Consider the following 21,725-nt stretch of genomic DNA (forward strand, 5'->3'; position numbering starts at 1 on the left):
AGGCTTGTCACTGTTCTGAGCTCATTATACGCATTTAACTCATTTAGTTGTCACAGGAACGAACCCTTTGAAAGTGGGTTGTGCTGTTTTCCCCAGCTTACAGGTGAGGAAGGTGAGTCCCAGAGCACGTGTGTGAATAAATGGCAGAATGAGGATTTGAGTCCAGGGGATCTGGTCTGGAACTCATGTGCCTAGCTACAGCACTTAACGCTCTCTAGAGCCACTCAGTGGTCCTAGGGATGAAGAGAAATGAGACCGTATCCTCTGATGGAAACGGTCCCTTTTTTAAGAATTTTTTTCCTTTTTTTTTATTCTTATGTTAATCCCCATACATTACATCATTAGTTTTAGATGTAGTGTTCTGTGATTCATTGTTTGCGCATAACACCCAGTGCTCCATGCAGAACGTGCCCTCCTCAACACCCACCACCAACTAACCCATCCTCCCACCCCCTCCCCTCCAGAACCCTCAGTTTGTTTTTCAGAGTCCATCGTCTCTCATGGTTCGTCTCCCCCTCCGATTTCCCCTGCTTCATTCTTCCCCTCCTGCTACCTTCTTCTTTTTTCTTCTTAACATATATTGCATTATTTGGGAAACGGTCCCTTTTATTTCCGGGCCGTATATGCGATCGTGATGATAGAGGAGCTAGAAAAGGGAGGACAGCCGGGGCATTGGGGTCTAGCCGGGTCTTGGCAGCGTCTGCCCTTTCCCCTCAAGACCCTGATTGGAAGCTTGAGATCAACCAGACCCTCTGCTGAGCACTTTGTACAGAGGCCCCTCTATACCGCTCTTGCCGACTCCAGGTGGGAGGTCGTCCCATGAACCCATTTCACAGATGAGGGAGGTGAGGTTACACAGAGATTCAGTAGTTGGCACGAGATCACGGGCAGGATGGAGCTGGGTCTTTAATGACCTCCCTGCACCAAACCCTCCTCGTCCAGCCTGTGGTCAAATTTCAGCCGCTTCACAAATAGGATCTGTTCACCTTTCCATTTCTAAATGGCATGTTTGGTTTGCACTTTAGAGTCCTAGGGAAAATGTGTTTTGGAGAATGCTTACCTCTTCCTCAAGGCTGAACTGAGAGAAAAGAGAGGTTTTCTCCCCTGGGTCAGGATCTGTGGGTGGGCCTGTGGGTCCACGGCAATGAAGTGTGTGGGTGATGACCACCGCCCTCAGGGTCCCAGGTTAAGGGGTCAAAGCTGAGCCCTCACCCTGCTGACGTTTTCCTTTTAGTTTTTCTGGAGAAAAGATTCTTTGAGCGGAAAGGCCTTCCTAACCATGTGTGCCTTGTAGATTTTCATGAGAAGCATATATAAAATGTAGTCTATAAGTAATCTCTTTTAATCCTTAGAGGCCTTATTAAAATTTAAAAAAATAAATAAAAACCCTTGGAGCAGACCTTTTGTAGAGTGGAGAATCATTGGTTTGTGGAAATTATTCATCTCTGAGTTAGCTCGTGAAGGTCAGATTTCCGTATGTGTATTTTGAGCTCATATAATGTACCGATTCAAAAGGTGTTTATTGGGGGCACCTGGGTGGCTCAGTCGTTAAGCATTTGCCTTCGGCTCAGGTCATGATCCCAGGGTCCTGGGATCGAGCCCCGCATCGGGCTCCCTGCTCAGCGGAGAGCCTGTTTCTCCCTCTCCCTCTACTGCTCCCCCTGCTTGTGCTCTCTCTGTCAAATAAATAAAATCTTAAAAAGAAAGGAAGAAATGGATAGGCCTTATTTGAAAAGTCTGAAAACCTACTGAAGAACGTAAAAAAGTCTATTTGAACTAAAGGAGAGGAAGTACATAAAGTCAATCTTCCAAAATTAACCTATAAATTTGGTATTTCTAATCAATATTCAGTATTCCCCATAAAAATCTCAGCAAGAGGGGCGCCTGGGTGGCTCAGTCGTTGGGCATCTGCCTTCGGCTCGGGTCATGATCCCAGGGTGCTGGGATCGAGCCCCGCATCGGGTTCCCTGCTCAGCGGGAAGCCTGCTTCTCCCTCTCCCACTCCCCCTGCTTGTGTTCCCTCTCTCGCTGTCTCTCTCTCTCTGTTGAAAAATAAAATCTTTAAAAAAAAAAGTGTTTATTGAGCACCTATGATGCGTCAGATGCCAAGGAACTTTAAGTACCATCTACTGAACTGGACAATAGGCTGCCCCACGAAAGTGGGTTGAGCTCTCTTGACGGGTGTGTTGTATCCTGGTTTCTGTGCCAGTCTCCCTCCTGACAACCCCACGGCCCGGCCTTGCTCTAGAGCAGGTGTCTGGCTTCTTCCCTCCTGCCCCCACCTGCTCCCCTGGCCTGCATTCACCTGAGACCTGTGACATGTGCCGGGGAGGTCTGCAGGACAAGACGGGGGACACGCAGAGAGGGAAATAGTCATCACTCAGCACCTGACTAATAATAGCTCGCCGGGAGGGTCAGGCACAACTGTTGGCTTCTCATTCTCCAGCTGGTTAATATGATTGCCAGTGAGATCTGATTGACCCATGCTCAGCCAGTGAGTGGCTTTCCTGTTTATTCCCCAGTATTCAGGAGCAAGACAAGAGGCTTCAGGCTCTGTGGAATGCTTGTGAAAAATTGCCCAAGGCCAATCACAACAACATCCGGTAAGTGGACGGATCCTGGAGATGCGGGGTCAGGGTTATTTAAGCCGTGCGCACACGGTTTCCTGGCTAAGGGTCATGGTAACTAGCCTGCGTGGCATTTTATGGGGTGCTGAGCTTGGTTAACGCGCATGGTCTCCTTTCAACCTCAGACGACCCTGCGAGGTTGTTAATGACCACGTTGCCAAGGAAGGAACAGAACGGAAGGCACTATATGACTTTGGAAGGCCATTGGCTAATTTAGTTGAGTTCTCTGATGTGCAAGAAGCAAAGATGAATGCAAGCTGTTTTTAAGATTTTTTACGATTTTTTATTTATCCATTTGAGAATGAGAGCATGAGTGGGTGGGGGAGGCTCAGAGGGAGAGGGAGAAACAGACTCCCCGCTGAGCAGGGAGCCCGACACCGGGCTCCATCCCAGGACCCCGGCAGGCAGACGCTCAACCCACGAAGCCTCCCAGGTGCCCCGATATTGTGCGTTTATTGTAAAGATAAGTATTCAGGCACAGCTGGGAGAGGCTGAGCAAACCTGGAGCTGCTTGGCGGAGGTGTCCTTGAGCTCGTCTGCAGGGAGAAGGAGCCAGATGAGTATCCTCTGGTGCTCTACCGTTCACCGCCTCTTTTCGGCACATCTCTCTCTCTCACTTTCTTTGCTTCCCCCCCGCCCCCCACCCCGCCCCGGGATTTTACTTCCCGCTCCTCTACAGATCTTTTCTGCTCCTCACACTCTCTGCTTCCTCCTCCCTTCGGCTTGCCAGCACCGCTCCTGGCCCTGCCACCCCCCCTCCGTGCTTCCCTAGATGCAGACTCCCAGCTTCAGCTCCTCTTGCCATCTGCCCGAGTATTTCTGCTTTCCTGTTCAAAATTCTAGCAGCCGAAGGTATGGCTCACCCTTAAGAAATTAAACATACCATCTGATCCGGCCACAGCACTTTTGGGTATATATAGACCCAGAAGATGTGAAAACAGGGACTTGGTACACTCATGTGCATGACAGCATCATCTGTAATAGCCAAGAGGTGAAAACAGCCCAAACGGCCATCACTGGGTGTATAAACAAAATATACATGTGATGTGATGTGATGTTCGGCGGGTGAATCTTGAGGACATGGTGCCAAACGAAAGAAGCCAGACACAGAAGGACAGATACTGTATGATCCCACGTATATGAGGTACCCGGAGTTTGCACATTCACGGAGATAGGAGGGGGGGCGGGGAGCATGGGATGGGAGGGAAGTGTTTAATGGGTATAGAGATTCTGTTCTGGAAGCTAAAAATGATCTGGAGATGGATGGTGGTGATGGTGCTTCACAGTGCGAACATACTTAATGCTACCTACACTTAAGAGTGATGAAAGTAGGGCGCCTGGGTGGCTCAGTTGGTTAAGCGACTGCCTTCGGCTCAGGTCATGATCCTGGAGTCCCCGGATCGAGTCCCGCATCGGGCTCCCTGCTCGGCGGGGAGTCTGCTTCTCCCTCTGACCCTCCTCCCTCTCATGCTCTCTGTCTCTCATTCCCTCTCTCTCAAATAAATAAATAAAATCTTTAAAAAAAAAAAAAAGAGTGATGAAAGTAGTAATTCTTATGTAGATTATAGCACAAGTAAAAAAAAAAAAAAAAAAGTCCCAAGAGCGATTTAACGTACGGCTTCCTCATTAGTTCCTTGAGATATAATTCACATACCGTTGTGTCCTCTTAAAGGTGCGATTTAGTGGTTGTATGTACGTGTGTTGACTCACACAACTACCACCACTCACTTTAGACCATTCTCATCACCCCTCAAAGGAACCCTGTTCCCATTAGCCGTCACTCTCCATCCCCCCGCCCAAGCCCGGCCCCTGGCAAACACGAATCTACCTTCTCTGTCTCTGCAGATGTGCTTCTGCTGGACATTTCACCTGGGTGGAGCCCTACAACACGTGGGCTTTTGTGTCTGGCTTATTTCACTCAGGATAATGTCCTCGAGGTTCATCCATCCATGTGGTAGCGCATGTTAGTATTTCGTTCCTTTTCATGGGTGAATAGTATTCCGTCGTATGGATAGGCCACGTTTTATTTATCTGTTCCTCCCTCGGTGGACATTTTGGATGGTCTCCACTTTCTGGCTGGCTTGCATAACACTGCTGGGATGCACATTTATGTACAAGTTTGCGTGTGGGCCTATTTCTCTTGGGTAGGTCTCTGGGAGTGAATTGTTGGCTCCGGTGCTAAATCTATGTGTAGCTTTTTTTCCCATTAGCTCTCAAAGCCCCACTGAAGTGAATCCCAGGGGACACCAGCCCTGGCATGTAGAGGTCCCTGCTGATGACACCTGGACACTTTGCTTCTCACCTCTGCACACAGGGAGAGTGGCAGGTGACTGAGGTTTGAAAAGGAGGAGGGACTTCAGGTCACCAGAGCCTGAGTCAGAAGGAAAGACGGGGAATTTCTCTGGCCAGGGTTCACGGCAGCGGATGTTGGCATGTAGCCAAGTGAGATCGGAGTCTGTCTGTTTCTCAAGCATTCTCATGGCTGGATACGTTACATGTCTTCATTATAATGCAGGATGTAGGAGTCTCGTTGTCAGTAAGATGGGCTACGTGAGAGAGATTTCTGCCCTCTGCTGGGGGAATGTGGCTGGGGTTGAGCCCGAGTTGAACCTGGCCCTTCTGTCTTCCTTTCAGATACTTGATCAAATTTTTATCCAAGCTATCAGAATATCAAGATGTAAACAAGATGACTCCCAGTAACATGGCAATTGTGTTAGGACCCAACCTCCTGTGGCCGCAAGCAGAAGGGTGAGTGCACAGGGAGGAACATGCAGAGGGGTGGCGTGTGGGCGGGACAGCCAGGGCCCCAGATAAATCATCAGCCTCTTTTATTTGTCAAGTCCTATTTCTCTCTTGGCCTGCTCATGTTTTAGGCTCAGGAGAAGACCCAGAATTCTGCAGATCTTTCTCAATGATGGTCTCAGAGCTCCAGGCCTGCAGTGAGCTCAGGTCTTCTCTGAGCTAATCTGAGTCTGTAGTGGGCCAGGCAAGCTCTTCTAAGCCTTCCTCATGCTCTGTGAAGAGCACACATCCCAGCATCTGGATGCAGGGGATGGAGGGCTGTCTCAAAAGAGAGCACAGAGTTGGAAAGCAGATGGATCTGGCATTTGTGAGAATCACACCTCACAGTGAAAGGTGCCTGATACTTGGTGATTTCGTATATATTACTCATTCACACGTCTCTTGTAAGGAGGACATCTATGGAAAGGTGAAGTGTCCTTCCAAAGAGAAAGCCTACTCTCAGACCTAGGTCAGCAGGCTTCCGGTCCAGGGGCCGTTCCCAGGCTGTGCAGCCAGGTGTGCTTTGCTGCTGCCTTGGCTAGTAACCTGCCCCTGCCCCCTCTCTGCTCTGTACTCACAGGAACATCACGGAAATGATGACCACAGTTTCACTGCAGATTGTTGGGATCATCGAGCCCATCATCCAGCATGCAGACTGGTTCTTCCCTGGGGGTACGTGGTGGCATCGAGATACGGGAGTTGGGGGCTGGGGGAAGAATAAGAGTGTTACTGTGAGTTCACAACTTCTGAAACCAAAGGTGTTTGTCATTAATCCTCCTACACACATGCGTGGGTCATGGCGGTTTCTTACTGTCCAATCCCCGACTGAGCGACATTCTGGCCACAGGTGACCACTGCCCACACTAACCAGCCAACAACCATAGCGATCTTAGCGAAATCTCTGGTTTCCAATCCTTTTCAATGTTTTATCTTTGGTTTTCCAGAAAGACAGTGTCGTCATCTATAAGTAATAGTACTGCCTTTTATTTTATTTTCTTGACTTATTCCATTGGCCAGCACTTTTCCAATAGTGTTAAATAACAGCGGTGGGAGTGGGCATTGCCCTTTTTCCTGATTTGATTAAGACTGCTCTGGTGTTTCACTTGTAACCATGAGGCTTGAGATAGATGATTTTGTCTTTTTCTGAGAGTACCCATCTGTTCCTGTTTCACTAAGTTGGCTTTTAACCATGAATAGAAACTGCTTTATTTAATGTTCATCATATTTAGTGTGATAGGTGAGCACTTGTGTTCACCTGCTAATAGGATGAATTATATTAGGATGAATTCGTATCAACAGACGACCTAACGTTGAACCACGGGACACAGTTTTCTAGGGGTAAAGTGTAGAGGACAGGCTGCATCAGCTCATCTCTCTTCCGGCCGGGAACAGCGTGACCAATAGATCGCGTACACCCATTCTCTCATCCCTGCAGAGATAGAGTTCAACATCACCGGGAATTACGGGAGTCCCATACATGTGAACCACAATGCCAACTACAGCTCCATGCCCTCCCCAGACATGGATCCCGCTGACCGGCGCCAGCCTGAGCAGGCCCGCCGGCCCCTCAGCGTTGCCACGGATAATATGATGCTGGAGTTTTACAAAAAGGATGGGTATGAACCAGTGTCCCTTTCTCAGCGTTGGAGGGGCGGAGGGGGGAGGGGTGGAGAGTTAACACCAAACCAGATTGCTGGGAAGGTTGCACTCTCTAGCAGCAGTTTAGGCGATGTGTAGCAATTAAGCTGTTGCCTCCTTCTCTGTGTTTTCTCTGTGCTGTTGTGACTGAGTCCCTTGGCTTGCTTCCCTTGCTCTAGGGACGGAGGTAAGTGCAGTATTGATTACTTCTCACCAGAAGGAAGGAAAAAAAAAAAAGTTGGCCAACAAGGGCAATGAAGAGAAATACGTGAACACTTTATTTTCACTCCAAATGTATAAACGTAGGTCAGTTCTCAAATCCCAAATGGTTTTTCACTGACAATGGCTCTGCTCCTTCCCATTCTTCAGCAACACTCCTGCATAAGCATCTCCTGGAATGCGTGGCTGAACGTTCCCAGGTTCAGTCTCTTTGAAACAGAGAGCAAACCTACACGTGAAGCAACCTGAATGTAAAGTCCTTGTGAGTGTTTAAGACGCCTTCCCATCGTGGATGATTGATACCTACACCTTCTGTGATGGAGTCCCCACGAGACTCATAAATGCGTTCAACTTCATTTGCACGGCAACGGCCCTCTCTACACTCCTATTCAGATCAGGTCACGTAACGTGTTAACTGCGTACTGTGGTTCCCAAAACCAGTAAAGTGGGCATAAACAGGTTTGGTAACGAGCACAGCTGATCCGTGGGGAGCGGCAGCCACGACAACCAGAGTATGTGCATTGAGAGACCCCGCAAGTTCAAGGCATCAGCGGACTGTGTCTTACAGAAGGAACGGGGATTGCATTGTTTGCTCCAGCAAGCCAGTCGAGTAAACTTTGGTTAAGAATTAAAAATTGCGGTTGTAGCACAAAATTCAGCGGCTGCTCTTTCAAAATGGACCAGGAGTGTAAAGCACTGAATGGGAATATATTATCAGAGATTCGGACAACAACCTTCCGCCTCCCTGACAGATCTTGAGGTAGCCAGAAAGATCTCCTTCCTCCTAAGGAAGGGCCTCAGGGGAGGTTGAAAACCAAGAACTGTAAGGGTGCATCTTAACTGTTCACCCCTCTTGGTTTCTGAGTGGGAGCTGGCCCTGGGGACCTGACCTGTGTCCTGGGATGACGGATCCCTGCTTGTCTCCTCACCCTGCGGAGACCCTTGCTGTGTGAGGCAGCCGGGGGGGTTTTCTGCTCTGTGCTGTTGGTTATTGTTTCTCCAGCGAATGGGGAACGAAAAACTAGAAATTCCTAGAAGTTGGAGAGAGTAAGAGGAAATTCCTTAAATCTTTTTTTTTTTTTTTTTTTTTAAGATTTATTTATTAGAGAGAGTGGGGGCGGGAGCAGAGGGAGAGAAAATCCGGAAGCAGACTCCCTGCTGAGCGCAGAGTCCAAGGACTCGGGGCTCGATCCCAGGACCCTGAGATCATGACCTGAGCTGAAATCAAGAGTCGGATGCTTAACCGACTGAGCCACCCGGTGCCCCTTGAATGATGATACGTTAAGCAACTGCCTCCTCTCTGATGACGATCGGTCATTCAAGAACTTGGTAAATGATTTGCCCGTTCCGCACACTGTTCTGATTTAAAGCCAAAACTGCCACCATCAACTTTAAGGGTATAGGGAGGGGATGCGCTGCATAAGTTACTCTTGCACGCTAAATGGATGTGGTTTGTGTATTTTAAAATTTGTATTAAACATGAAATTAAGTGGAGGGCTTACTGGTTTAGGGTCACCCTTGCTCCGTTGCCTAGGGTGCTGGCCCAGGTGCTTTAAGGTACAGTGAGCTTGCAGATGATCAGTTTCTAACCAGCTTTCCCAGAAACAGAAGCCTAAAGTTGTAAGTGTTCTGGGGGGAGAAGAAAGCCATTTGCATCAGCTGAAGGCCCCTGTTCTATTTTAGCAACACTAGGGGAATTCTCCTCATTTATCCCATTTCTGAGCTCTGAAAATCTACGGACACATTTTAAAGTCTTCATACTACCCTCTTGAAATACTGACAAATTGCAGCTCACTTTATGAAAGCATTTTGGTCAAGTTAAAACAAACAAACAAACAATTGTATATCATTTTCCTGGCTGATGGCTGTTATGACCTAGACATCATACAAAGTGGTAGTGTCACTCCCATCCCAGCTCCAGGCTTTGGTCCTGCTGCCTTTGATTCAGGATGACTCGGGAAACTGAGTTTCTTTAGCAAGACCTGGAGGCAGATTTTGGGGCTCACATCCACCTTTCTCATTATTGTGGTTGGCAGAATAATGGTCTCCCCCAAAAGCTAGCAGCAGGTCCTGAACCCTGGAACCTGTAAATACTACCTTATTTGGGAAAAGGGTCTTTGCAGATATGATTAAAGTAAGGACCGTGAGGGACCACTCTGGATTACCAGGGTGGCCCCTAAATGCAATCCCATGTATCATAAAATGCAGAAGGAGATTTGACATAGGCATGCGGAGAAGGACAAATGCGAAGATGGAGCGGAGAGAGATTTAAGGATGTGGCCGCATGCCAAGGCATATAAGCCACCGGAGGCCGGAAGAGGCAAGAAACAGCTTCTCTCCTGGAGCCTCCGGAGGGAGCACAGCCCTCCTGCCATCTTGATTTCAGCCCGCTGCCACTGATTTTGGCCTTCTGGCCTCCAAAAGGGCGAGGGACTAGATTTCCGTCATTTACCGACTTTGTGGTACTTGTTACAGTAGCCACGGGGACCTAATACATCCCTCCACATGCCAGGAACTTCGTGGTAGAAATGGCAGCAGGTGCTTGGTCCGCCCCCCACTGAGGGTCGAAATCTAAGCACACTCCCTCTGACTATGAGCTGGCCTCAGCGACTGACTTATCTACCAGAATGTGGCAGAAGTGATGTGCTAGGACTTCGGAAGCTGGGTCAGAAAGAGCCTTGTCGATTATGCCTGGGTCCCTTGAATACTCACTCTGAGAACCCTGTTACCTCGCTGTGTGGGAGCCTGGGCAGCCCCTCAGAGAGCAGTTCAAGCCCCCGGCCTTCACCCCCAGCTGGGCACCGAGCTGACCGCCCTCACCCACTTACCAGCTTTGGGAGGGAATGGTCTCGGAGTCTTCCTCGCCAGGCCGAACCTTCTCAGCTGATGCTGTATACCATACATAACTGTGCCTGCCAGACTCTGCCAAGAGTGTGGATTTGTGACCCAGATAAAAAATAAGCCGCTTCGTTTCGAGGGTGGCTCGTTATGCAACAGAAGACAGAACAAGCTTTTAAAAAAAAGAAGGCTGCTCTCCGGCGGCCCCGACCCCATTCTTCAAGGCTGCCCTGATTGGCCTGGGCTGGGATTCAGGCACTGGTACTTTTTAAAAGTGTCCTGGCTGATGATTCTCATGTGCCTGTAGGGTTGAGAAGCACTGAATCACAGAAAGATTTTGCCGTTCTGAATAAAGAATTTGGCAGGGATACAATTTTTTAAAAATTTTTCAAAATTTTCCTTCTGTAGCCCTCGGGTGTTGGTGTGAGATATGAGCTGTCCTGACTCTGCCAACACTCTGAACCACAAAGTATTGATTAGGTCACCCCGTGTGCCCTTACACCCTGTGTAAGCGCCGACTTGGAAATTTGAGGCTATAGGTTACTATGTATTTTTCATGCCTTGTTAGTATTGGCTTTTTGTTTTGTTTTATAAAATAGCAACATCTGTTTCATGGATCCTTTGTCCCAAATAATACACGAAAATAATCTTGCAGATCCCTTTTATTTTTCTGACGACGGCAGTGTCATCCCTGGTCCCATCAAATATTTTTTTTATGTGAGCCCTACTGCCGCTTTTTTTTTTTTTTTAATTTTTATTTATTTGACAGAGACAGTGAGAGAGGGAACACAAGCAGGGGGAGTGGAGCCCTACTGCCTTCTAAAGAGTTGGCCAAGAGGTCTGCACTCTCTTGCCCGTTGGTCAGGGGGGACCCATAGTCCCTCAGCATTTGTCTGATGCCTCCATTGGCCACGTCCCTGGCAGAGTCGGAACAAACTCAGCTGGGATCGTTGAGAGGACAAGGCTGGAGGTGAGAAGAGAAATGATGTCCGTGGTGGACCATCCTTCCTCGTTCACGTCTCCCTCTGATGGCTCTCGTCCTCCCCCTTTCTACTGCTCTCTGCCTCCTGCCTGCTGCCAGCCGTACACTTCAGAAACCCCATTGGTACCACCGCTGCCTTTCCCATACACACAGTCTCCCTGCTGCCTGTTTGCTGCCTTCTGGCTCCGGCCCATGCTCTCCACTGTTACCCTCTTGGCTGACGTCTGTCCCGCTGTGCCGGCTCAGTCCTAGCCTCTGGAGTCCCAGCAGGATGGCAGTCTGTCCACAGAAAGCCCAGTGGCCTTGGCTCTTTATACTCGGAAGACCGATGCATAGCTCCTCTTTCAAGTCTGGAAACTTGATGTGCCTGCCGCCGTTTTGCTTGTCCCACAGCGGTCTGGTCCTCAGAGATGCGCTACCAGAGCCACTTGACTGCAACCCCAAAATCTATATGGTCTCCCCGACAGCTCAGTTTGGTGTGGGATGCATCCTTCACCTGTGTTTGACACCTGCTCTGTGATGGGTCTTGTCCCACCCACCTGGACCTTCATCTAGATGTCCAGCAATTTGGAACAGGCATCTTTAATTGAGAAGGTTCGGGAGCAATGTGAAAGGTGCTCTCTGGACGACTAGTTCCACTGTTGGTCGTATTGGGTTGGGAGGGGACAGAAACCTGGGGTCTGATGGGCTGCTGAAGCCAGTTCACGTAATGTATGACTTCTTAGGATCTTAAGCACATCGTGACGGGTCACAGATCTTCATAAGGTGGCTGTGGCATGCTTCTTTTCCCAGATTTATTAAATCAGAAAACCCATGGCCACCCGACGACTGGAACTAGGGGCTTCTGTAATTGCAGATATTAGAGTGCTTTGCAGACCCTGCAGGGGAGGATGGACAGGGCACAGAGACCGTGACCCCGAAAGGCATGTCACTGTGGCTAGCTGGTGCAATAATTTTATTTCAGATAGAGCCTGAAGCTGTCTGAAGACGAGCTTACCTAGAAAGCCATCCCGGGTACCAGTGGGAAATTTGACTCCTATTTTGGGTTTGCATTGGCCAAATGGACCTTGTTAGAGGTATATTCTTGGCCCAGAGCCCCCAGCACAGCTTCCACACCACCAGGATTTACGCATTTGTGGGTGCTGAGACCGGGTCTGCGAAATGTGGCCAGAGGACTCCAGCCTTTATTTGTACTGGGGAGGTGAAGAAATTTCATTGTTATGTATTTAAGAAAGGAATTATCTATCCCCGGTGAACTGGAAATTACCTGATTCTGGCCTTTCCCAGGTGAGTGTAGGCAAGGCTAAGTCTTAGGATGTTCAGGTTTCCTGTCACTCACCATCTGGGGGCCCCACAGGCCCCTGCCACTGCTTCCTGGCCCCCAAGTTTATCTTAAACATTCCCTGAACTTACAAGTCTTCAGCGGATGCTTGGGGACCTTCCCAAATTCCCCAGGCTCTGCCATCTGATGGCAGATGCGTTTCTTGTCTCCTCTCTCTTGGCTGGCCTTTGCCAAATGTAACTGCTTTTTAGAACAGCAATCCAGATCTCTCTAGACTTGTGTATTTCAAAACCATATTTTAGTTAGTACCTCTGGCTAGGCTTGTTCCTGATCAGGATTCAAAAGCAGTGTGGCAGATGTCTGTCCTACAGAGGGGAAAAAAGCAAAAAGCACCTGCTAATCTTGACGATCCATTCCCTAGAATGGTTCACAGCAAACTTCTGCTCCGTGATAAATGTGTTCCTTATGTAGATGCCTGATCTTCTCTCTTTCAGATTTGGGCTTTTTTCTTCCTTCTTCCTGCCACTGGTGCAGTCCTTTGTCTCTTAATTTTTAAGGTTCTGGATCTTATGCTTTCCCTGTGTGGCCTACCAGGTTACAGACTTTACAACAGGAATACCACTTCATTTCCTGCATCAGGGGAGACATTTCTAGGTCTGACCTTTCTACTCCCTTGTCCACGTGCCTTGTGGGAGAAGAATCCCCCTTACGTGAAAGAGCCCTATTATGGACATGCAAAGGATGAACTTTGGGGGTTGGGCTCTTTTCTGAGTTCAAATTCTGGCCACGTGACCTTGGGAAGTGACTTACCCTCTGCATGCCTCCATTTCTTTAGATGCAAAGTGGGGAACTAAGAGTTTGTTTTGAGCATTAAGTAAAATCTTACTTAGGAAGCATTCAGAAAAATGCCCAGCCTGTGGGAAACGTCAGCTGCTTCGAGGACACAGACTAGGTTTTTGAGTGCCATTGTCCTGTTTTTAAGATAGCGACATGCCTGGGCGTGCTTCTCCAGGAGGAACTCTGCCCGGCCCCTTCCTTTGCCATCACGCTAAGAACGCCATGAACGTCTGTCTGTCCATCTCCACCCACCCACGGGCGATCGGGCTAGTTTCGCAAGCACAAAATACACCAAAGCCAACATGGGCTGGCCGAGGACTGTGAAGGACTGGCCTTCTGTAGGGTGAAGGGTTGTGGCCGTTTCTGCCCGAGCCTCCTGCTCCCCATCATAAGTTTTGTTTCCCAAAGAACCTTTCAGCCAAGATGAGACCTTTCTGGTTCGGCCCTTCTTTCCTGCGCAGATGCCCTGGGCTAGGCGGTAAGACTTCAGGAAAGAAGAGGATCCCCTCTTTGTTTTTTTTTTTTGTTTTGTTTTGTTTTGTTTTTTTTAAAGATTTTATTTATTTATTTGACAGAGAGAGACACAGCGAGAGAGGGAACACAAGCAGGGGGGAGTGGGAGAGGGAGAAGCAGGCTCCCCGCCGAGCAGGGAGCCCGATGCGGGACTCGATCCAGGGACTCCAGGATCATGACCTGAGCCGAAGGCAGTCGCTTAACCAACTGAGCCACCCAGGCGCCCCCCCTCTTTGTTTTTCTGTTCCTTAAGCCTAGAGTCCTCCACGGATGCTTTCCCCTCCTCTGAAACCCACAGTGGCCCATCTCACCAGATTCCTGAAAGACTCAGGAAGCTAGGAAAAAGGGGGACTCTCTTCCTTGTTCGGTCCCCTTCTACCAGAGAACCCCCCGCCTCCCAATCTTTGGTGTTTTGTTAAGAAGGGAAGACAGTCTCGTGGCAGATCCTGTAAACCCAGGTGGCATGACCCAGATGGGGGTTTTCCCAGTGTCTCCATCTCCCGCTAGCCTGATTCACCGGCACCGTATGCTTCTGTCCCCCTCCTGTCAGCCTGTTTTAGGCTTAGGTTCACGATCTATTTCTTTCTCCGTGAGGATTACAAAAAAACAAAACAAAACTGTACTTGGCACCTATTAGGACAGAGCATTATCATCATCAAGCCTGCCGCTTGTTGGCTTCTTAGCAGGTGCTTAGTAATTTGTACACACTGTTCTTGTTCTTTGCAACCCTAAGGAGGAGGGGTCACTATTATTCCCATTTTACAGAGAACCATCAGAGGAAACTAGATGTTCAGTAACTCATCCCTGTCACACAGTAATGAGAAAATCTGGGATTCAAACCCCAAATCCCTCCTTCCAGAGGGCAGTGCTGCTCCCCTGGAGCATTGGAGTGAGCAGGACAGGGAGTGGGGTCACCCCATTGCCTAGCTGCCACTCCAGCTCCTCACAATCCAGCTACCCAGCCTCTATCTTCCCTCCATGAATGTGCCCCATGATTCTCTATGTTCTCCAACTTGTCAACCCCATAAAATGCCATTGGCATAGCCAGATGGACTTCTTATAGGGCACACCCTGTGTTTCCCACCCCTCACCCATCACCGTGGCCCCTTGAGTGGCCACTTGGCTTCCTTCCCCAGGTTAAGGGTCCAAGAGCATGCTAAATGTATCTTACCACTCGGTTGCTGGTAAATTACCTTCACAGCAATGCTGGAAATGGGATGGGAGGTATTAGCTTCATTCTGTAGATGAAGAGTGGCTTAACTGGGTCTAGAGGCTTGGATGGTTCCAGAACCTATTCCCCGATACCGTCTGTTAGGAAAGCTACAAAGTGTGTCGTATGATAAGTTTCATACAAATATAAGGTTCCGGTAGACTAGGAGGAGTTCAACAGGGCAGATTGTGCATCAGTAGGAATTGTCATTGGGTCCCCCCTCCATGCATCCCAATGATGAGTGGCTGAGAACTCTGCATTCCCTGCCCCCTTGGCTCTTTACCCTAAAAGACAGGAGTGGGAGACAGGCATCCCAGGGCCAAATGCGGGCACTTCCTTTCCTGCCTCCTTGCTCCCACCTCCCACAGGACCCAGAAAAAGCCAGACGCGAGGCTTGCCCTGAGGTCCCTTCCAGGATTCTGGAACATACTCCTGCCTCCTGCTTATTAATTTCCAAACCCTTTGCTTCTTTTTTTTTTTTAAAGATTTTATTTATTTATTTGAGACAGAGAGAATGAGAGAGAGAGAGCACATGAGAGGGGGGAGGGTCAGAGGGAGAAGCAGGCTCCCTGCCGAGCAGGGAGCCCGATGCGCAAACCCTTTGCTTCTAATAGAGCTTCTTCCCGGCCTCTGGCTTCTTGCTCTGCCCTGGATTCATCTCTGAAGGGGTCTGAAAACCAGTTCCTCTAAGTTTTCTCCAGGAAGCACTGGGCCACGGGAAATCTTGGACATCCAGACTGGCCTGAGAGATCTGGGCAGTGACTTCTAATGGAGTCAACAGTGTTTGATTAATTATACTTCCATTTCACTCCTCTCTTGGTAAACACAATCAGTTTCTTGACTCTGACAACTGTTGCTTCTGCCTGTGATAAAACAGCAGAAACTTCTGTAACCTTTGGGTTGTCTTCCTCCCATCTTTGAATAGCTTCCCCTCTGTGGCAGTGTGCTAAGCAGTTTTACCATTTTTGTCTTCGGGTTGGGTTTTATGTAGACATTCAAACGCTTAAATATTCCATTTATTTATACCAATTTTTTTTTCCCTGAAAGCATATATGCGTTGAGTCCCCCCCAAGAGCACTGCCTTTGTGGTTGATTTGTAAAGATTTGTACTGCTTTTCGAAAAGATCGGCGAATGTTTGATGCATGTGCAGTAGGAATGTGAGGAGCTGCCTCCCCTCAGAAAGGAGTTTCAGCGGGGAAAGTGGGGATTGCACGCGGCACAGCGGTGTCTTTGTAAAAGCAGAAGTGTGTGCTCAGCTCTTGGTTCTTGGTTGCTGATTTTTGCCACGGGTACTTCCCGGGTCTCGCTCAGTGTGTCCCCCATGCCCTGGCTGGCCCCTTTGCTTGGTAAACTGGATCACCAGGGCGCCTGGTGTCTGAGCTTTCTGATGCTTTGAAGATGCCATTGGAAGTAGAAGGCATCCCCCAGCAGCCCTGATCCTGGAGCCCATGCTCACCTGGTGCTTCCCCACCCCCAGCCCCGAATGGAAAGAGCATAGGGTAAGGAAAATGGGGTAAGACCGACATCCCCTAGGGCTCCTTCTGTTGATCACCATTGCGGACATCTTGCATGCATGTCATCCTCGCTCACCAGTGCAGCTAAGTGCTTCCACTTCCCTCCCCCAAGTGGAATATGAAGCTTGTTGGCGCTTTTCATCCTGATAAATTCGGAAGCCCGTAGTTTGATAGTCCCTTGCAGTCCCCTTTAAATGTCAGGGGATGCAACTGGACCTTTTCCCCGAGTTTTGCCTGGCCCCCAAGAGTGATTCTGGAGCTCCTGCTTATTTATTGGCAGAGGGTCTGCAGATCCAAGAGGACTTGAGAACTAGTGGGTCCTGGAAAGAGACCCAGTCCCCAGGACCCCCGCCCCCAACTCCCCAGGTGCCTCCTCGGAGCCATACAAGGGAGGTGAGAAATAGTAACAATGACAGGACATGAAAAGTGTCAGGAGGCTGTCATTTACTGCCATCTCACTGGGGCTGTACCCCATGGCTCGCTTCCTTAAAGGACCCAAATCCTACCCGATACAGCTCATCTCCAAACCTGCACCTTTTTTGTTGGTTTGTTGGATCTCGCTGCTGGTCTCTAAGGTAAATGCCCTGCTGCGTGGGCAGAATTCATAGTGTACGAGCTCTGTGCCTCTGACCGGTGTGGGGCAGAGTAAGCACCCGATCACCCTCTACCCACACCCCACTGTGCCTGTCTATCCGCAGCAGACACAGATGCCGGAAGGTTTCCTCCCTGCTCGAATGTCTGTGTCTCCCTCGGTACGGCAAAGGTCAGGTCTTGGCTTCATCAGTGAAGGTCTTGACTTCATACCACAGTACCAGTTAGCTCCTAGACCAGAGGAAAGAAAGAATAGGCTTCCAAATCATGTAACTTGGAAGCCAGCAGAAGTCAGCTAGTTCTGACTTTTATTCCCCCCTTAGGACACCCTCTCCGCCCCCACCCCCGACACCCCTACCCCTACACACACCAGTATCCGCTCTCCAGCTTCTCTCTCTATTCACGTTGGAATAAAGGATAGGAACTTCACCCCTTCAAGCAGAAGAGTCCCTTTAACTAGAGAGGCCAACTAAATCGGATCAAATTTGTGGCACAGCAAAAGCCTCACGCTCACACCCTGACCTTGACAAGACCACCTGGGTGTCCAAAGGAAGGCATAGTTTTTTTTACACTAATATCTGTATGTTTCTGTCCCTGCAGCCTTAGGAAAATCCAAAGGTACGGTATCCTCGGGTAGCTACGAGGCCATGTTCAGTCTCTGAAAACAAAGCAAGCCATGCGTTTAGTGAGCCCTGCGAGAGAGTGGATGTGCCGTGTTTGGTTGCTTGGCCGACTTAACGGGAGCTGGGTCTCCGTGGTTGAAACCGAATCGCAGCCCGGAGTGACCATAGGCATGGTCAGCCCCTTACCTGCCGAGTAGACCCGCGGGTGTGGCCAGCAGAGACTGTAGCTCGGCCAGGGTCCCCGGGCTAGTGCAGGAGTCCTGAGTCGGGCCCGTGCCCTAGACCCCAAGTGACAAGAAAGAAGGACGCATACTTGGATTGAGAGGTCTCCCGCTGGTCAGTGCCACGTTCTAGTGCGATGCTGCCCCGCTGCCGCCCCCCGCCCCCATCCTGCCCACCTCCATCTCCCCCTCGGGGGTTGGGAGTGCGTGCCCCCGGAGAGGCTGCATTCTGCTCTGGGGGCGAGCTTGGACTCCACTCGCAGGTCCTGAGGCTGCGCTGTTGTTCTCCCGGCGGACGTGCTTGAATGTGTCCGCCGCGCGGGGGAGGGCGCGCGCTCCTGGTCACGCGTGGGTAAGCGGGTGTCTTTGTGTCCCTCGCCAGCATGGGCGTGAGGGTCATGGACACGTCCTGGGTGGCTCGAAGAGGCTCCTCGGCCGGCAGGAAGGCGTCCTGCGCCCCGCCCACCATGCAGCCCCCCGCGCCGCCCGCCGAGCTTGCCGCGCCTCTGCCGTCGCCCCTCCCGGAGCAGCCCCTGGACGGCCCCGCCGCGCCCTCGCTGTCGCCGTCGGGCTTGGGCCTCCAGCCGGGGGCCGAGCGCACCAGGTAAGCGGGGCCGGGCCGGCCGTGGCGCGCGCGCGCGCACGCGGGACGGGGCCGGGGGGGCCGCGCGCTCCAGGATGCTGTCCCTTCCCGGTTCCCGAGCCTCTGCGTTTGGCGCTCTGCGTCCTGCTGGTACGCAGCGAGGGATTCCCAGCACCCCCCCCAACTCCCCCCGAATTGTCGGGTGGAGCCCCCCGGGCTTCCCGAGAAGAGCATCCCCCAGCAAGCGTGTAAGGTGGCAGCTCGCTAAGGCCGTGAGGGCGGGAAGTTGCCAACTCTTGTCCCCCCTTCTCTCCTGCCGGAATGACTTCCCGGTTTCGCCACGCGGGGTTGCGGTACTTCTCCCTTTCTCTCCTCTCCACCTTTAGATTCGGAGGAGCCCTTTTCCCTGCTTACGCGGGCGCAAATCAGGGAAGGAGTGGCGGTCATGTGGTCCCTCGGGGCCCGGGGCCCCGTGCAGTGTGATGCGGGTTGTGTTTCCATTTGTTCCAGGGAAGAAGAAAGCGAGCGAGCGCATGGCACCCCTAGTTCAGTGAATGTTTATGGGGGACGGAGTCCATCCAGAGATAAAACGCGGGGTCTGTGCCGTTAAGACAGTCCCGTCCCAGCAGGCAGACACCAGACGCAGGAGCAGGGCACATGGCCATACAGGGTCCCAGCGCAGAGGGGCCTCGTGTGGCCCTTCCTCGGGAGGGGCATCCTCGAAGTGGGAATGGAGCAAGTTCTGAGAAGTGGGAAAACTACTTAAAATCCGAGGCCGCCGCGTGTTCTTTTAGCGGGGGCAGCATTCCTCCATGTCCTGCTGAAAAAAATTTTGGAGGCTTTGGGCAGCTGAACCTTTTCATCCAATCTTTTTTTTTTTTCTTTTTTAAGATTTATTTATTTGAGAGAGAGAGAGAGAGAGACAGAGCACAAGAGGGAGAGGGAGAGAATCTTCAGCAGACTCCGCGCTGAGCATGGAGCCCGATGCAGGGCTCCATCTCGTGACCCTTGAGATCAGGACCTGAGCCCAAACCAAGAGTCGGACACTTGACGGGACCCCTTCAGCCGATCTTTATCATACACATACGCTCACACACAAATACTACCTCCCTAAATGAAGGGACTGCGGGGTTGGGTTTTTTTTTTTTTCCTCCCCTCTTTTAGTGAGTAGAAGGCATTTTCCCCATGAAGTAGGGAAATGACAAAAGGAAAATGGGACAGTCAGCGTTCAGGAGTGGGGAGCTGACAATGGATGTGCTCGGGTCGTTGATGGCTCCAGCTCAGGGCACGAGGACGCCGGCCCTGGCTGTGCACTCGCTAGGCGTCAGGTCCCCTTGGGAGAGGCAGGTGCGGGAGAGCAAGTCCTGCAGAGATGCAGAGAAGGATCGCTGTGGACCAGAGAGGCTGATGAGGAGGAAATGAGCAAATAGGAGATCTCCAACGGTTCCCTTTTTGCGCTCTTCTTGGCTTCATCCTAATTTCCCATCTTACAACCGACACCCCGTGCTAAACGCTATTTGACCTATTAAAAATATTTGTAGAAAACGCCCCTCAAAGATGGATTTCCCCGGCCTCTGAAGGTGTTCCCGGAATGTCATAGATGGGTGGCCCAGAGACTCACTCATGAGCCGGGAGCATCACCCGTGGGTTCAGAGTATTTAAGAGGCCATTGTCATTGCTCATACCGTCTCTTTTTCTTGGGGGTGCCCACCTCCAAGGCTTTCCCTTGGGTGCCCATGTTCTACCATTCTTTTTGTCTGCCCACATGGATTCTTCCCAATACAAACGGGTGTTCCATTGGTTTTTTTGTTTGTTTTTTCTGTTTTCTGGACATTTGCAGCCCAGGTGATGTTTCCTCCAGTTGCTGGATTCCTGTCCGCCCCCACCCCACCCCCCCGGATGTCAGGCCCTCCCCTCCCTCTGGCTTGCTCCAGCCTCCCCATTCTCCACCCAGGCCCACCCTATCCAGACCTGGTGGCTCTCTCCAGCCAGGCTCAGCCTTCGCTTCCCACTCCTCTGCTTGGCATTAACTCTGCCCCCGAACGCTGCTTCCTGCCCCTTCGCACCCCAGCTCGCTGCGTCACGTGTCCCCAGAACTAACCTGTCCTTGAGTGTGTCCTAACCAAGCTGCCTCCATGTAGCGCTCCTTAGTAACCATCTTACGCCCCACCTCTCCCCACTGGGTCAGCTGCACTTATGCTGGAGAGAGAGCAGCGAGGCTAAGTAGGTAAATACCTGTTTGGGTGGTCGGGGGAGGGGGGGGAGCGCATCAGGTGGGTGGGAAAAGAAGGACGAGCTGCTGGGTCCCTAGACTCCCGGGGCAGATGTCTTGTCAATCCAAAGGAAGGAAGAAGAGTCTAGTATCCCACAAGAAGCAAATTTTGTTGCTTGTTTTATGTTTTCTTTTTATCGTTTTAACTTCCCTTTGATGGTGGCAGAGGTGGAGGGAAGGGTACATAGGTACTTGGCCTTAATACCTGGGTGCCTGGTGACTTTGGGCCTGAGGAAGAATAAAAGATAGGTTCTTGCCCCCCCGAGTTGTTTTTCGTTAAACAGAGAAAGGAGTCGCTCTTCCAGCCCCTCTGGATGAAATGGCTTTGGGGGGGGGGGGGGGGGGGGGGGGGTGGCGGATTACCCAGGTGTGGTTTGAAGCTTACCCTGAGAAGGAGAGAGCTTATCGCAGCCTTGAACATGACGTTCCCTTAACTCCTTCACTTGGGGAAAACCAGCTGTACTTTGGATTTTGCTGTTCCAGCCCCGGTCCCTGCCTCCCAGCCCTTCTGGCCGTACCCCGCCGGGAAGGGGTGGTGTATCTCTAGGTCTTTAATATTTGGGGCCTCTGGATAAATTTAGGGATCAAAATAGGCTCTGCCTGTTTCTGTGGGGAAGAGGTAGCCTTCACACTGTGAAGGATTTAGGTCCCTAGCCCCATGCCTGATACCCGAGGGCATCAGGATCCAGGTGGTTTCTAACAAGGGTGACAGCTTTCATCCTGATTTGCTACAGGCTGCCTCCAGCATAAGTGGGAGAAAGAGCGAGAATCCTTGGAGGGGCTCGGGGTGGGGGGACATCTGGGGCTTGATTAGGAATGTCTGCCGTGGAGGGTGTGTTGGGGGACGGGGGGGAGTGACCAGCTGGCCATCTCTTTGCTGTCCCTGTTCTGTGGAGTATGTGCTCTCTCCTTAGGACAATGCCTGGCAGAGAGGCAACAGTGAAGGATGCATCCCCTTTGGGACATGGTGACTCAGGGTGTCCCTTTGTCAGT

At 50.8% G+C, this 21,725-nt stretch overlaps 1 protein-coding gene across 3 annotated transcripts in view; it reads left to right on the forward strand.

Moving 5' to 3' along the window:
• The window catches only part of ARHGAP44 (Rho GTPase activating protein 44), a 164,543-nt gene that overhangs the window by 134,394 nt on the left and 8,424 nt on the right, over positions 1-21,725 (forward strand). For 2 of the 3 annotated variants that reach the window (XM_034989629.1, XM_034989630.1), the window contains exons 13-17: positions 2,523-2,603; positions 5,262-5,375; positions 5,989-6,080; positions 6,844-7,024; positions 18,260-18,481. In XM_034989629.1, coding sequence (XP_034845520.1) covers positions 2,523-2,603; positions 5,262-5,375; positions 5,989-6,080; positions 6,844-7,024; positions 18,260-18,481 — 690 coding nt within the window. The remainder of the gene's footprint in view (positions 1-2,522; positions 2,604-5,261; positions 5,376-5,988; positions 6,081-6,843; positions 7,025-18,259; positions 18,482-21,725) is intronic. The other variant, XM_034989631.1, reaches the window with a different exon arrangement.

Source organism: Mirounga leonina, unplaced genomic scaffold (assembly GCF_011800145.1).
Source record: "Mirounga leonina isolate KUSES-001 unplaced genomic scaffold, KU_Mleo_1.0 Mir_488, whole genome shotgun sequence".
In the NCBI taxonomy this organism is placed as follows: Eukaryota; Metazoa; Chordata; class Mammalia; order Carnivora; family Phocidae; genus Mirounga; species Mirounga leonina.